The sequence below is a fragment of the Emys orbicularis genome, chromosome 4 (genome assembly GCF_028017835.1).
Source record: "Emys orbicularis isolate rEmyOrb1 chromosome 4, rEmyOrb1.hap1, whole genome shotgun sequence".
Lineage (NCBI taxonomy): Eukaryota > Metazoa > Chordata > Testudines > Emydidae > Emys > Emys orbicularis.
In genome coordinates, this window is record NC_088686.1 from 35,210,494 (window position 1) to 35,224,879 (window position 14,386).

Consider the following 14,386-nt stretch of genomic DNA (forward strand, 5'->3'; position numbering starts at 1 on the left):
GAGCACTGTATACTTTGTATTCTGCATTGTAATTGAAATCAATATATTTGAAAATGTAGAAAAACACCCAAAATATTTATAATTAATTTAAATTGGTATTCTATTGTTTAACAGTGCGATTAAAACTGCGATTAATTGCAAGTATTTTTTAACCTTGCAATTAATTGCAATTATTTTTTAATCATTTGACAGCCTACATATATAAATAAATATATATATATATATATATACAAAAAATTAAAAAATCAATTTCTACCAAACCTATTTTTAACATCCTTTGTTTTGCATTTCAGTGGTTGTTCCCTCAGCCATGTCAGCTTGTGAGCCCAAGACTAACGGGCACCATCCAGCTCCACGACTCTCTGTTTCTTCCCGGACCACTGTGGTCGCCACCATGGAAACCACCTCTCAGGGCTCGCAGACAGTCATGAAGTGGAAAACAGTGGTGGCCATCTTCGTTGTGGTTGTAGCTTACCTGGTAACTGGAGGTCTTGTCTTCCGTGCCCTGGAGCAGCCTTTTGAAAGCAGCCAGAAAAATACAATAGCCTCAGAGAAGGCGGATTTCCTTCGGGAGCACGTTTGTGTGACCCCAATGGAGCTGGAGACTCTGATTCAGGTGAGATGTGAGGAAGACAGCAACTCATGGTGGAGGAGGAAATATATATAATTTTTTTTTGAGCCTCTTCCTGGAAGTTCTGAGAAATGAGCTTAGTATTTCATTGCTAAGTCCAAACCACAGGGTGACTGGATGTCTCAGGGGGATTGGCAATGAGGTAGGGAGCCTTCCAGCTTGAAGTCCCTGGTTTGAATCTAACCCAAATGGGTAGTGACAGAAGTTATCACCTGAGAGCTGTTTGGTGGCCTGTGTGAAATGAATTGGTCTCATTCTAGGTTCCACTCAAGAAGTGTCGGTATTGCCAATGTTCACCATCCCAACTGGCAGCCTCAACAGAGGGGTCAAAGACCAAATGGGTATAAGGACTTGATAATCCTCTTTCTGTTCTTTAGGTGGTGCCTCCCAGTCAAGATATTGTGAAAAGGTCTGCATTGCTGCTGGCTGTGTGGTACATGTTCCTGTTTGCAGTGCTTCTAATCTGGCAGCTTTCACCAATGCTGAATTCACATTAAAGCATCTAGGAGCTAGCTTCATTTATTTGTTGTTAGGCCTGTGAACACTAATGTAAGAACATTTCCTGCTGGCTTGACTGACAAAGCTGGGGTTCGTTAATAAGATGGCCATTCATTTAATAAATGAATCCTACACAAAAAGTCCAGAATTCTTGTAGTGAAAATCTGTTTTGATGAGGAAGATTAGAATTTCACTTCAGAAGAGTGACAACACTTGCTCTATTCTACAGTAGTGTCGAGGGGGCCATATTCAGTGCTGGTGTGGATCATCTGAAGTCAGTGAAGATACACTAGGGTTGAATTTGGCCTGATGTGTTTGGCATTTCAGTCTGAGAATGTTCTATCCCCATTTACTGGGAGCAGCTCAAATTGCAGCACTGAACCTCAATATTGAGGTACATGAGTGAGCTTTATTGATGAGGTCTGCAGTGCATAAGTATTCACACACTAAAGCATAGCTCCCAACATTTCAAGTAGCTAAAGTGGGACACAGTGCCGCTCATGTCTGGCTCCTCTCCCGCTCCATAGCTAGAGACAGAGGTGTGTACGGACCAAATTTGATTGGCATTGCAATCTAGCACACTTTGTTGCGGTGCCACACAAATTTGGCCTGTGGGCCACTCCATCTGCATCTATGGAGGGGCAGATGGGCCAGTCCTGAGTGGTGCTGCAATCCCATGTGCCAGGTCACAATGCCACTTGATTTGGGGGCCCTCTCAAACAGGGAACCTGGAGACTCCAGCCTCTCACCCCAGGTGACCCTGAATGCAGAAATGTTCGCTTCAACTGAGGCAGGAGGTTTTGGCGGTCAAAATGGGATAGTACTGCAAAACCTGGGACTGTTGGGAGGTCTGCTAAAGTCCTTTCCTAACATTCATTAGGCTCAGTGCAAAACCTGTGATGAATTTCGTGGAGAACAGCCTCTTTTTAGTTGTCCAAAGTTCTGACCTGGAGTCTGGAGAGAATGTCCCCAAAACATTGTAGATGGAAGTCCAGATCTATTCTCGAATGCAGTACAAAATGTTTTCAAGCAAACTTGAAACTATTTTATACTCACCTGGACTGGAGTTTTGTGACGGGTCCAGAACTGAAGCAAGAGGCTTGCTTAGGTTCACAAAACTTTTGCATGAAGCTGGACCCAATTCCTCCTGCCTGGTCAAACTGTTGAGACTCTCACAACTCTATAGTTCACAAGAGAAAACTATACTTATTTTAATTAGGACTGTCAAATGATTAAAAAAATTAATCACGATTAATTGTGCTGTTAAACAACAATAGAATACGATTAAATATTTTTGGATCTTTACTACATTTTCAAATATATTAATTTAAATTACAACACAGAATACAAAGTGTACAGTGCTCACTTTATAATTTTAATTACAAATATATTTGCACTGTTAAAAAAAAAAGAGATAGTATTTTTTTAATTCACCTCATACAAGTACTGTAGTGCAATCTCTTTATTGTGAAAGTTGACTTACAAATGTGGAATTATGTAAAAAAAAACTGCATTCAAAAATAAAACAGTGCACAACTTTAGAGCCTACAAGTCCACTCAGTCCTACTTCTTGTTCAGCCAATCACTCAGACAAACAAAGGTTTGGTTACAATTTGCAGGAGATAATGCTGCCTGCTTCTTATTTAGAATGCTACCTGAAAGTGAGAACAGGTGTTCGCATGGCACTGTTGTAGCTGGCGTTGCAGGATATTTACGTGCCAGATGCACTAAAGATTCATACGTCCCTTCATGCTTCAGCCACCATTCCAGAGGACATGCTTCCGTGCTGCTGATGGGTCCTGTTTGATAATGATCCAAAGATATGTTAAGTTCTTGTTTTTTTAACAAACGCTTTTCCCTGCCTATTAGGAATTCTATCTCAACAGGATGCTAAAGAGTGCAACACCAGGATATTTCTTAATATCATGTACTCTGAACCAGGTTTCAGTTTTCAAGTGTACACAACATTTCGTCCTTTCTTTTACCTCAAAGGTGGTGGCCTTTATCTCATATCCAGGCAGGTTGTGTCACTGCAAGTCAGATATTCTGAACAAACCTTCTCTCTCGTGAATTCAGTTTGTCCTCAGGCATTTCACTGGCTAACTGGGAATCATTTCTAAATAGTAAATTAAACCGGTTTAGCAGTTTGACATACTGAATGGCTTAAGGCCAGCTAGTGTAAAATATTAAAATGTATTTTGTCAATAAAGAATAATTTCTATTTGATTCTTATGAGTGACTAGGAATAGGTAAGCATGGCTCACAACTGTGGTGAAATACAATGATACATTATAAAGCTGCACTTGTAACTGAGCTGAGTGTAAGAACACAACACAGTGTTTCAGATTATTGTCAAGGGGTTAACATTTTTGCTTTCTACCTTTTATGTTGATTTTAAAAAGTGACATCTTCCCTAGCTGGCACAATGGATTACTGCATTGCACCAAGTGCTGGCCCGTCTGAAAGACCATGAGATTAGAATAATGGCACGGATGGGGTAACCTCTTGGGTCTTGGCGGTGTTACATGTTTTCATCGCAAAGCTACACCTAGGGGCGATATTTATTATTAATTCAATTAGAGTCCAGGGGTCGGCAACCTTTCAGAAGTGGTGTGCCGAGTCTTCATTTATTCACTCTAATTTAAGGTTTCACATGCCAGTACTACATTTTAACGTTTTTAGAAGGTCTCTTTCTATAAATCCATAATATATAACTAAACTATTGTTGTATGTAAAGTAAATAAGATTTTTAAAATGTTTAAGAAGCTTCATTTAAAATTAAATTAAAATGCAGAGCCCCCCTGGACCGGTGGACGAGACCCGGGCAGTGTGAGTGCCACTGAAAATCAGCTTGTGTGCCGCCTTCGGCACACGTGCCATAGGTTGCCTACCCCTGAATTAGACTAACTTACATTGTGTAGATGAATGCATAGAGCATACTCCCCAGAGTTACAATGAAGACTCAGCTCTGAGCTACTGGAGTACATTCTCATGGAACAGATCCAATAGGGGAATGAAAGGGAGACTTTAACCATAGGCTAGGGTCTATGCTCTTTCAAGCTGGAGTAGCCTTTGTTAGAAGGGGGCAGTAAGGAGAGGTTGTAAAGAGGAGATGAAGCCTGTGATGAGTTTGCAAGGTCAAACTTCTGACCTGAGCCCTAGGTCCTATGTCTCCTGGAAGGGTCTTGCCTTGGGGAGACAAAGCATAGAAGGAAGACACATGGTAGCTGCGTGAGTCTAGGAGAACCTCGGTGTGCTGAAAGGTGCTCTCCATACCGATCCCCTCTTCTGCCTTCCAAAAACATTTGTATAATTGGCACAAACACTACTGGTTTTATTGCGAGTGACCAGAGATGATCCCAGGCTGTGAAGTTTAGATGTGCAGGTGCTCAGAAACGACTGATAAGTGCAGTATAAATGTCTAGATAGAGGGGAATCCAGATCCAAATAGCCTCAAAGTTTATGCCTGGTCAGATACAGGGCTTTTGTTTCACCTATTGTAGAGACAGAGCCTGTCCATAAAATTCAGGGAAAGATGTGAACTTCTCAAAGTTTCTGTTTGCCAATGGAGTTCAGTTCAGGCCCATCTCAACTGCTGGTACCTGCTGCGGTACAGGGTACAGAACAGTTTCTCCTAGCAATAACTACATTGTCTCACTACACATCTGGTGTTATCCCAGTTTGCCTGAAGTGAAAGTTTGTAGTTTTGTTAGCACCCATCTGCTTCTTAAGATGAATATACTGCAGTGAAAATAACTCATTAATTAGTGCTTCATGCAATCTATGACCTGGCTTCAATGATATTATGAACTATTGTAAATATAGAGGAGTGAGGGATGGACAAAACCAGCTATGCACTACTTTTTAATTGCAGCCCTTTTGGATGAGGGGACTTTCATCAGATTGATCTGAAATTGAATTTTGAGAGGAAAAAAAGAAAGAAAAAGGTCTAATGTAATAAAAAGAAAACAGACCTGACTGCGTCCATTGTGTTTAGCTCTCTGATTCCCATTTGGCCAAAGTGTTGTAAGATTCAACAAAGGATTAGACAATTATTTTAATAAAAATAAGATCCGCAGTTATACTTGCTAAGGTAAAATTACCAGGATTACTCATCCTAATGGTTCAGGGATAAGATGATCAGTACCCTCTCTTTATAGTGTTATAGCTGACTACAGCAGCTCTACCCAGGACGGTAACAGGAAATAGTATGAGAACAGAGAGTTGGTAAGGAGGGAGGCTAGTCAGTAGTTACTGTCTGGGGCTCAACTATTTGCACTGCTAATGCTGTCAACCCCTGAGGTGTGCTTTGAGTTTTTTCCCTAAAGAGCAGAATTAGTAAAGAAACTTTAGACGCTGTAGCCCAGATCCATAAGAGTCCTTAGGTGTTGCAAGGCTGAGTGTTGCAATGCCTAAATTTTAGGCACTTAGAAAATCACAGGAACAAAACTATGATCCAGAAAACCTGGCTAGGCTCCCTATATAATGAATGGGAGAGAGAGGCACCATAGAATGCGATCCACAAAAGCCATCATGGTAGGCAGGAAGCCACCTAAGATAGTCCATGGGAGATGCTTACAAAAGCAGGGGTGTTATGCCCCACCCCTCTCAGAGAGAGAGGCACCTATCTTTGCTTGGCATTCCATGAATGGGAACCCATCTCCTGGAGTCAGGTGGCTTAGGTGCCTAACCAGTTTCTTGCAGGAATGCATTAGACACCCACCTCACTCAACACAAAACATACAGTGAAGGAGGAGGTGGAGGTGACTGGAGCAGGGGACTGGGCCCTGGGTCACCCACCTCTCTGGTGGATGCCCAGCTGAACACTGAACTATAGACTCATTTTCTCTCTTTCATTATTTAGCCACAGTGAAATAGCTTCAACAGGAGAGATTAGTGGAGTCCTGTGTCAGAATATCCCACAGCTCAGTGGTTTGTACATGTGCCTCAGAGGAGAGAGAGCCCAGTTCGAAATTCTTTCTGCCCTGCTAACAGAGAGGCAGAAATTGTATCTGGATCTTCCCCATTGCAGGTGTAGTTCCTAACCCCTGGGTTATAAGTGCAACTGTTTCCATATTTTGAATGGTCCCTGATTCAGTAGGCAGCCTTTGAACCCACCTACTGGATCAGGCCCCACACGCAAGTTAGATGGCTGAATGCTGATCTTCCCTGTTTGTGAATTGCTCTGGGGCTTAGGCAGGAGATAGGCACCAAGACACTTAGAGGAAGTGTAGTGGGGCGGACTGCCCCACTCCCTGAGAGTATGGGCTGCAGCAGGCCAGTGGGCTTGCGCAGACGCACAGCCAATGGGAGAAGGGTGTAGTGGGAGCCAATCAGGGCCCAGGTTGGAGACAGCCAATCAGGGCCAGGCTCAGCCCTATAAGAAGGCTGCCCAGGAAGGGAGCAGGCAGTCTGTCCCAGGCCTTTGACAGGGGAAGGTCTGTCTGTCTGTCTGTCTGTCTGTCTGTCTGTCTGTCTGTCTGTCTGTCTGTCTGTCTGTCTGTCTGTCTGTCTGTCTGTCTGTCTGTCTGTCTGTCTGTCTGTCTGTCTCCAGAGCAGGGAGACTAGCACTGTGGACAGCGCAGTGCTGGCCAGGCTCGGGGAGCAAAAAGGGAGCTCTAGCCTGAGGCCTGCAAGGCTGCAGGCCCTGAAGGGAAGGGCCTAGTGGGTGCAAGGGGCTGTAGGGGAAGCGGCCCAGGGAAGTAGACAGATGGAGGGGAGAGAAGGAGGACAGCGAGGCTGCCGCCAGAGGGTCCCTGGGTCGGGACCCAGAGTAGAGGGTGGGCCTGGGTTCCCCCCTTCCCCCCCTTGCAGTACACCCAGCCATTGGCCGTAGGGAGTGGCCATTACAGACCACGCCAGGTCCCTGACAGAAGGGATTAGACTGTGGGGTGTGTGGTTGACCACGGTGGCTGGACATAGAGACTGCTGATTGACACCCCCTCCCCCCCGGAAGGGGGTGTGGAAGGACTAAGGGGCACTGCCGGAGGGCAATGGTCCTGAAGAGGACGCCGCGAGTTGGTCAGCGACGTGGGCTCAGAGGCCAACTGAGAGCAAGACAACGGGCGGGATACCACCGAGAGGGGATGCTCCACTGGACTGAGCTAATTCCCGGAGTAACCAGTAGGAGGTGCCGCGGTGGTAAGTCCCAACCTTGTTACAGGGCGGCAGCAGTGGGCATTCCTGGAGACTGAAACCAAGGGCACTTTTACTCTGAAAATGTAGGCACCGACAGGGTTCGGCAGGAGTTTTGTGGATTGCAGCAGAGTCAAAACTGGGACTTAGGTGCCTAAGCCCTGGACTAAGTCTGGGATGTAGGCCCTGAAATACCTTTATAGATCTGAGCCTACCTGCCTGACCGGAGCACTGTTATAAGCCAACCGGCCTGTGCTGGCCCTTTGACAATAGACCAAAGATAAATTGGATGACTTGAATAAGATGGAAGAAAAAAGCCCTAAACCGAGCAGAAAGAGGGACTTTTGAACAAAATACTGAAGGAGGTGTGGAAAGACTGGCCACACAGTATAGAAAAGCAATTGTAAACTTCTGAGAGTTGACTCTCTCGTGCATCCTGTTTATGGAAGCTATTTTCTCTACATGTCCTCATCTCCTCTCTGTTCCTGTTCTTCACTTTTTAAATGATAAACTTTAGGGGAGACAAAAAGAAAACTATTGGATTTATCCAAATGACATGTGATCCATTTCCTATAAGAGTATGGGGACAACATTCAGATAGATTTATAATATTAGATTCTAAGTAGTGCTTGGGTTATGAATTCTTGCGGGGAACGTGATGTCTGGTGGCTAAAACACAGGATCAGAAAGCAGGAGATTTAAATTTAATTCCTGTTTCTATCACTGATTTTCTCCATTTCCTTGGGAAAAGTCAAACATTTTTGTCCTGCAGTCTCCCTTTCTGTAAAATGTATGTAACAACACAGGGGGCTGTGAGGTTCAGTTCATAAAAATTTGTCAAAAGAAGCACTTTGAAATTCTTAAATAGAAGATGCTATAGAAGTGCAGTGTACTAGCAGCCAGAGTCAGCCTCTGGTTGGAGGGCCCAGAAAAGTAACCAGGAATGTCCGCTTTCATTCTAAAAGAAAGGAACTTTCTAAAACTTTTTTCCTTGTAAGGAGTCTTGAAAATGTAGCCAGTGAAAACTGGTGATTGAGACAGAAAACTTGAAACTGATTGTTCCTGAAGATCAGACTCCTCACGCTTGAAGTTTGGGCTGGCCTTTAAGTGCTCTGCGCTTCTGATAATCAAGCCATTTACGGTATCTGGGTGTCTAAAATATGGCCTTGAGGCCCAACTTTAGGCATACGTTTTTGAATATCTTGACATTTGGCTCTAATTTCTCTATGCCTCAGTTTCCACATAGCTAAAATGGGGATAATAATTGTCTATTTCCCTGGGGGATTATAGTAATTTATTAGTTAATGTTGTAAAAGACTATATAAATCCTAAACTCGCCTAGCTGTCCACAAAATGTTTCAATGGTTGGTGACCTTACAGGTCCCAGAACAGCAGCTTATTTGGGCAATTGTCCATTGCAAAGCTTTTCTAAATGTTGGCCACGCCTGGATGCCATTCCTGCAGCAGCAGTGCTATAACATTTATATCTATTTTAAGAATTCTTAATTAGTTTTTAAATGTCATTTTTTCATTTTCATAGAGTGAATACTTTAACAGTGATACCCCAACATGAGGTGTGGCAGGGTTATAACTTTTTCATTGTATTGTATTGCAGTCAAGACAAAGCACCTATAGAAAGAATATATTACGTGAGAAACAATCATTAGGATCAGGAGAATGAGATTTCCAGGAACTCATTTTATTTTACATTTTGAATGACCATATCTTAAAGAGGGGCAGCTACTTGGTCCTAAGTATCAGGAAAGACCAGGGCCGGTGCAACCCATTAGGTGACCTAGGCGGTTGCCTAGGGCACTAACATTTGGGGGGCAGCGACCGCGGCAGCCGGACCTTCCGCCGCCTCTGTTGGGGATGGCATTTCGGGGGCGGGACCTTCCGCCTCTGTCGGGGGTGGCATTTCGGGGGTGGGACATTCCGCCGCCTGGGGCGGCAAAAAAGCTGGCAGCGCTCCTGGGAAAGACTAATAACTACTTAAAAAAAAATCCATTAGATCTCATTTTCCTTGAGATGCTTGTGGAATGGCAGCCATACAATACCAATATCACCTTGTGTCATTAGTTCTTGTATCCTGTTAACTTTTTCCATTAGTAGCTCTTCCTAAATCCTCTCAAAGCTTTTTTCTTGTCTAAGAACATCTTTGTTTCCATGTGGCTGTAATTTCACATAGCTGAAACCCTAACAGATTAGAGATCATCTGATATTCTGTTAATTATACTTCCCAGTAGCTGAAAGGTCCAGCAAATTAAACTATGAATCACACAGAAGTTTATTCCCAGTTACATCCTCTGTTAGTTTAAGGATGTCTTCCTGAAATAAGTTGATCTATGGGGGACTCCAGAAGATGTGTGGGACACTGCAGGTGATACCACATAGGGCCTGAGTGTCCTTTCACTTATCCCGGAGTAAGACCGGAAGAACTCCAATAGCCTATGGAGTTACACCTGTATAAAACCAAGATGAGGAGAACCAGGCCCATAGTCTCCACCAGCTATCACAGGCGTTCTAGTGCAACTACTGGAGAAATGCATGCTGAGACAATGTCCTCTTGTACTTAATCATCGACAGATCATGTCCACATTGGGGACACAATCATCGACAGAGTGAGCAATGCACCGGGGGTATGTATCCCACAGTGCAGTGTTGTGGGAAGGAAGAGCTGATCGCTGCATATTTTGGGATTCTCTCTCAGCCCCCCTCAGCTGCTGAGAGCAGCATCATGAGTAGCTCTGGGAGCTCGCCATGTTGAGGGATGGCAAAGCAGCACAGCAATCTGTCCCCCTCCCCCTGCAGCAGTCTGTCCCCCTGCTGCTATGTTCCTAGTGCAGGGCAGAACAGGAGCATTCCAATGATTTGCTCTTTGTTTGTTCCCCAAAGGGGGCAGCACACAGATACTTCCTGGAGCTTTGAAAGAGGAGGGGCGCATGCCTGCAGAGCAGCAGAGATCAAAACACTGAGCAGAGCAATCAGGGCAGGCATTGTGGGATACTGGCGGAAGCCAGTTCTGTTGACAAAACAATCAGCAGTGTCTACACTGGCTCTTTGTCGACAATAAAGGAAGGGGAAAAGACAAAAGTCTCTTGTAGGGATGGAAGTTTTTTGTCGCCAAAACTGGATGTTTTTTGGGACAAAAGTTCCATTGCAGTGTATACGCTCTTGCTGTTTTGTCACCAAAAGGCAGTTTTTGGAGACAAAACTTGCCAGTGTAGACAAGCCCTCGGGTTGAAGATAAAAGTGAAAGCTCATAAAATGCGCTTATTGCCACAATGATCGTGCTCATTCCATTTTGTTTTAAAATAAATTCATATAGTGAAATTGTAGCTGGAATGAAAGTCAAGTTGGAGGTCAGCAAAGGAGGGTCGGTTGTACTTGCCCTACAGTACTTGGATGAAAATCTGATCAATAACCAACTTTAATTGATGTCAATGTAGCCAGGATGTCACCTCTGGGCTTTTCCTCTGCCTAAGCATTGCAGGTTCTTGGTTGGGCATGATATCCATAGAACGCCATGCAGCACGCCAACTCAGTAACCTTCAAGGAAAAGTCTGATTATGAATGGGGCCTTAGCCTGTCATTCTGTTTCAGCTTCACTTGGCTGCTCCCCCGGGGTTGCATGCTGGGAATTCATGAGACAGATTTGAAATACGCAGTAGAGATGATGGAGAAGCTGATTGAAGCAAAAATACAGAATTTATATGGAAAAACTTGGGCTAATTAATTCCCACTCATATAAGACAATCAGGAAATGACAATATTAATATTTGCACTTATGGCACCTTTCAACTAAGAATCACCAAGCACTTTACATGCACTGGACAAAATTACTGAGCTCTCTGGCTGTTCTGCCTGAGTGAAGACCCATTGATTTGGCCCATTGATTACTATTTTTAGTACAATGGGCCTGATTCTTACATACACTATGCCCCCTTTTACTCGGTCAGTGTAAAGGGCCCTTAAAGTGGGTGTACATTTCATTTATGTTCACTTTAAGTTCCCTTTACATGGCTAGAGCAGTATAAAAGACCCTCAGTGTAAATGAGAATCAGGCCTTATGCATGACAGCAGTTTTTTTACGCTTTGTCCTGAATTGCTGTTTTGTACATTGTTAAACAGCTGCCACTTGCAACAAGGATGGCAGAACTTCTCTGATGGGTCACATCATTCATAGCAGGATGACTTGGGCATCATCTTCATCTCCAGCACTGCTCCATTTCTCTTGACCTCCCTCATTGCTATGATGCAAGGTTATGCTCCTAACTTATAAAAATGACACTACTTAGCTCTTGTATTGCACTTTTCAAGAGGAAAATGACTTGCCTAAGGTCACTGGCAGAGCCAGGTATAGAAGCCAGCTCTCTTGAGACTTAGTCCAGTGCTCTAGTCACTAGGTCACCATGCCTAGGATAGTGGATAGTAGTCTTGGATTAAAGGGATTATTTTTCTTATTTGGTTAGAAAAAACCCAAGCAACCACAAATACAAAAACACTTTAAATTTACTGTATTTCATAGAACTATAAGTATGAGTTTTTTCCCCCTAATAGATCCTCTCTTGTATAGAGGCATTTTAAAGAAGTAGCTACTGTAGTTAGTATAAATCTAATACTTCATTCATTTTAAATTGTCAATTAACCAGTTTAGACTCAAAATTAGATGAAAGTTTGTAACTATCAGAGGAGTGAAGTTCTGGAACAGCTTTCCAAGGAGAGCAGTGGGGGGGCAAAAACCCTAACTGGCTTCAACACTGAGCTCGATAAGTTTATGGAGGGGATGGTATGAAGGGACTGCCTACAATGGCATGTGGCCCATCGGTGACTGCCAATAGCAAAAATCCCCAATGACTGGAGACAGGACACTAGATGGGGAGGGCTCTGTTACTACAGAGAATTCTTTCCCTGGTATCTGCCTGGTGGGTCTTGCCAACATGCTCAGGGTCTAACTGATCACTATATTTGGGGTCAGGAAGGAATTTTCTTCAGAGTCAGATTGGCAGACACCCTGGGGTTTTTCGCCTTCCTCTGCAGCATGGGGCCTGGGTCACTTGCAGCTATAAACTAGTGTAAATGGTGAATTCTCTGTAACTTGAAGTCTTTAAACTGTGATTTGAGGACTTCAGTAACTCAGCCACAGGTTAAGGGTCTATTTCAGGAATGGATGGGTGAGGTTCTGTGGCCTGCATTGTGCAGGAGGTCAGACTAGATGATCATGATGGCCCCTTCTGACCTTAGTCTATGAGTAATCTATGCTGGGATTCTTGTTCTATTTAAGTGTATTTTTGTACTGGGCTAAAGCTTCACAAGACAATTATATTGTCTTTATTATCTATTATTTATTTAATGAAATAACAGTGCAAAATTCCATTGCTTTGTTCAGAGACTCCAAGCATCAAATCACTTGGGATGTATGACGTGGTTTACAATTTAGCAAGACTCTTCTGATGCTAATGTCTGAGGCTTAATCCCACTGCATATTTGGTCCTTGTCAGGTTGATATGATTCTCTTGCTCCTTAATAAAATAGTCAATGTCACATCCTACCAGAAGCTGAGGCATGAGGTTATCTCTGCTGTATAAAGCATGCAGTCATCATTAGGTCCATAGACAGCACTATTACTATTATTTGGATGCATTCTTGATTTGGTCCATGAAAAGCAATCATTGAATTGAAGTTGATATAAACTGTTTTTCAGGCAAAAATTAGAGCATGGTAATTAATGTGGCCATAGCTCCAGAAGCTGAACTGACAATTAAGGATGTGGAATTCAAAGAAAGAATTTATATAGGAAATGTAGGAATGCAAGAGGAAAGCATTGTAGACTAAGTTGAAACGGTGTATTAATCTTCTACATATCATTTGTTTATGTAGTGTCCAATGTGTGTTGGATGCTTTATGGGCAAAGACCAGGTCCTCATCCCTAAGAACTTAACATTTAAATAGAAACATAATAGGACAAGAGAATACAAAAATAAAGGGAGCTGGTAGGTAAGTGAAGGACAAGGGTTACAATTATAAGGTCATGAGTTGTCTTTGATTCTATGCACATCCTGTTTCTTGTTGTTTTGTTGGGTTGGTTAAGGTAGAACTGGCAAACAAATAGGTTGTCTAAAAAAATTGTTGGCAACTTAATGAGTCTTCAGAACATTATTGTAGGACTGGGAATAAAGGTGACTCTACAGCAAGCATCCCTTAACAATCACTGAAGGGGGAAAAAAACAAGGAGAGGAAGAGTCTAAAGAAGAGTTATTATCTTCCTAATGAGAAGTCATTATAATAGAGAAACAAATGCAGCAGGAACATCCTTTTGTCTGCTTGATGATAGGAATCCATTTGGAGGAGAATGATGGTGAGGGAGGCAGTGACTATAAAGTTAAACACAATCCTTGGAAGGGATTTAATAGAACTGGAAAGGAAGGAAAAAAGTGGAAGAGTGATATTTTTGACTTTTTTTGTGTGTGCCAAATTTCTGCCCTTGGATACATTTGGGCTGCTTCCTCTGAATAACCCTCCAAATGCTGAAGAGAGTTTGTGTGTTGTATTTGGCCTCTGTTGATAAGGAAAACATTTTTTTTTCTTGGCTTTGGACTCTTTTGAAGAAGCAAAAGGAGCTAGAACACTAGCTGAGCCAAATAATAGCACTTCCCTCCAAGGAACCCAGAACCAGTCCTCTTGACATCCTAGTCTACTTATCCCTCGCCCTCAAATCAGCAGTTCATAGCACCACCTCCCAGCTGTCCTGCTGCCTATGGGCTTGTATTCATTAGACTTTTTTAAATATCAAATTGATTGCCAATTAAATGAAGGCAGTTAACATATTTATAAAGACTAGTGTGCACAAACATGTGTACAAATGTTTGTAGCCTGGATCAAATGTTGGTGTGGCACAGCAATACTCTAGCGATGAGTGTCACAGAAACGTCTATAAATAAATCTCCCCAGAGCTTTCCCACATAATAACAGGAAAAGAAAACCAAATATCAATAATGATTAGACTGCATAGTGGGCCCAGGTAATTCTGTAAGGCACCCCTGGAACAATGATGAACAGGGTATAAATAGAGGGCAATCTGTACCAATCTGTATGCCTCATCAGAGCCACTTACAATACAGG

At 43.0% G+C, this 14,386-nt stretch overlaps 1 protein-coding gene across 1 annotated transcript in view; it reads left to right on the plus strand.

Annotated features, from left to right (window-relative positions):
- Positions 1–325: 325 nt before the first annotated feature.
- Positions 326–14,386, plus strand: part of KCNK10 (potassium two pore domain channel subfamily K member 10) — a 62,284-nt gene continuing 48,223 nt past the window's right edge. The window contains exon 1 of the mRNA XM_065403942.1: positions 326–616. Within this exon, the coding sequence (XP_065260014.1) occupies positions 395–616 (222 nt within the window). The 5' untranslated portion in view covers positions 326–394. The remainder of the gene's footprint in view (positions 617–14,386) is intronic.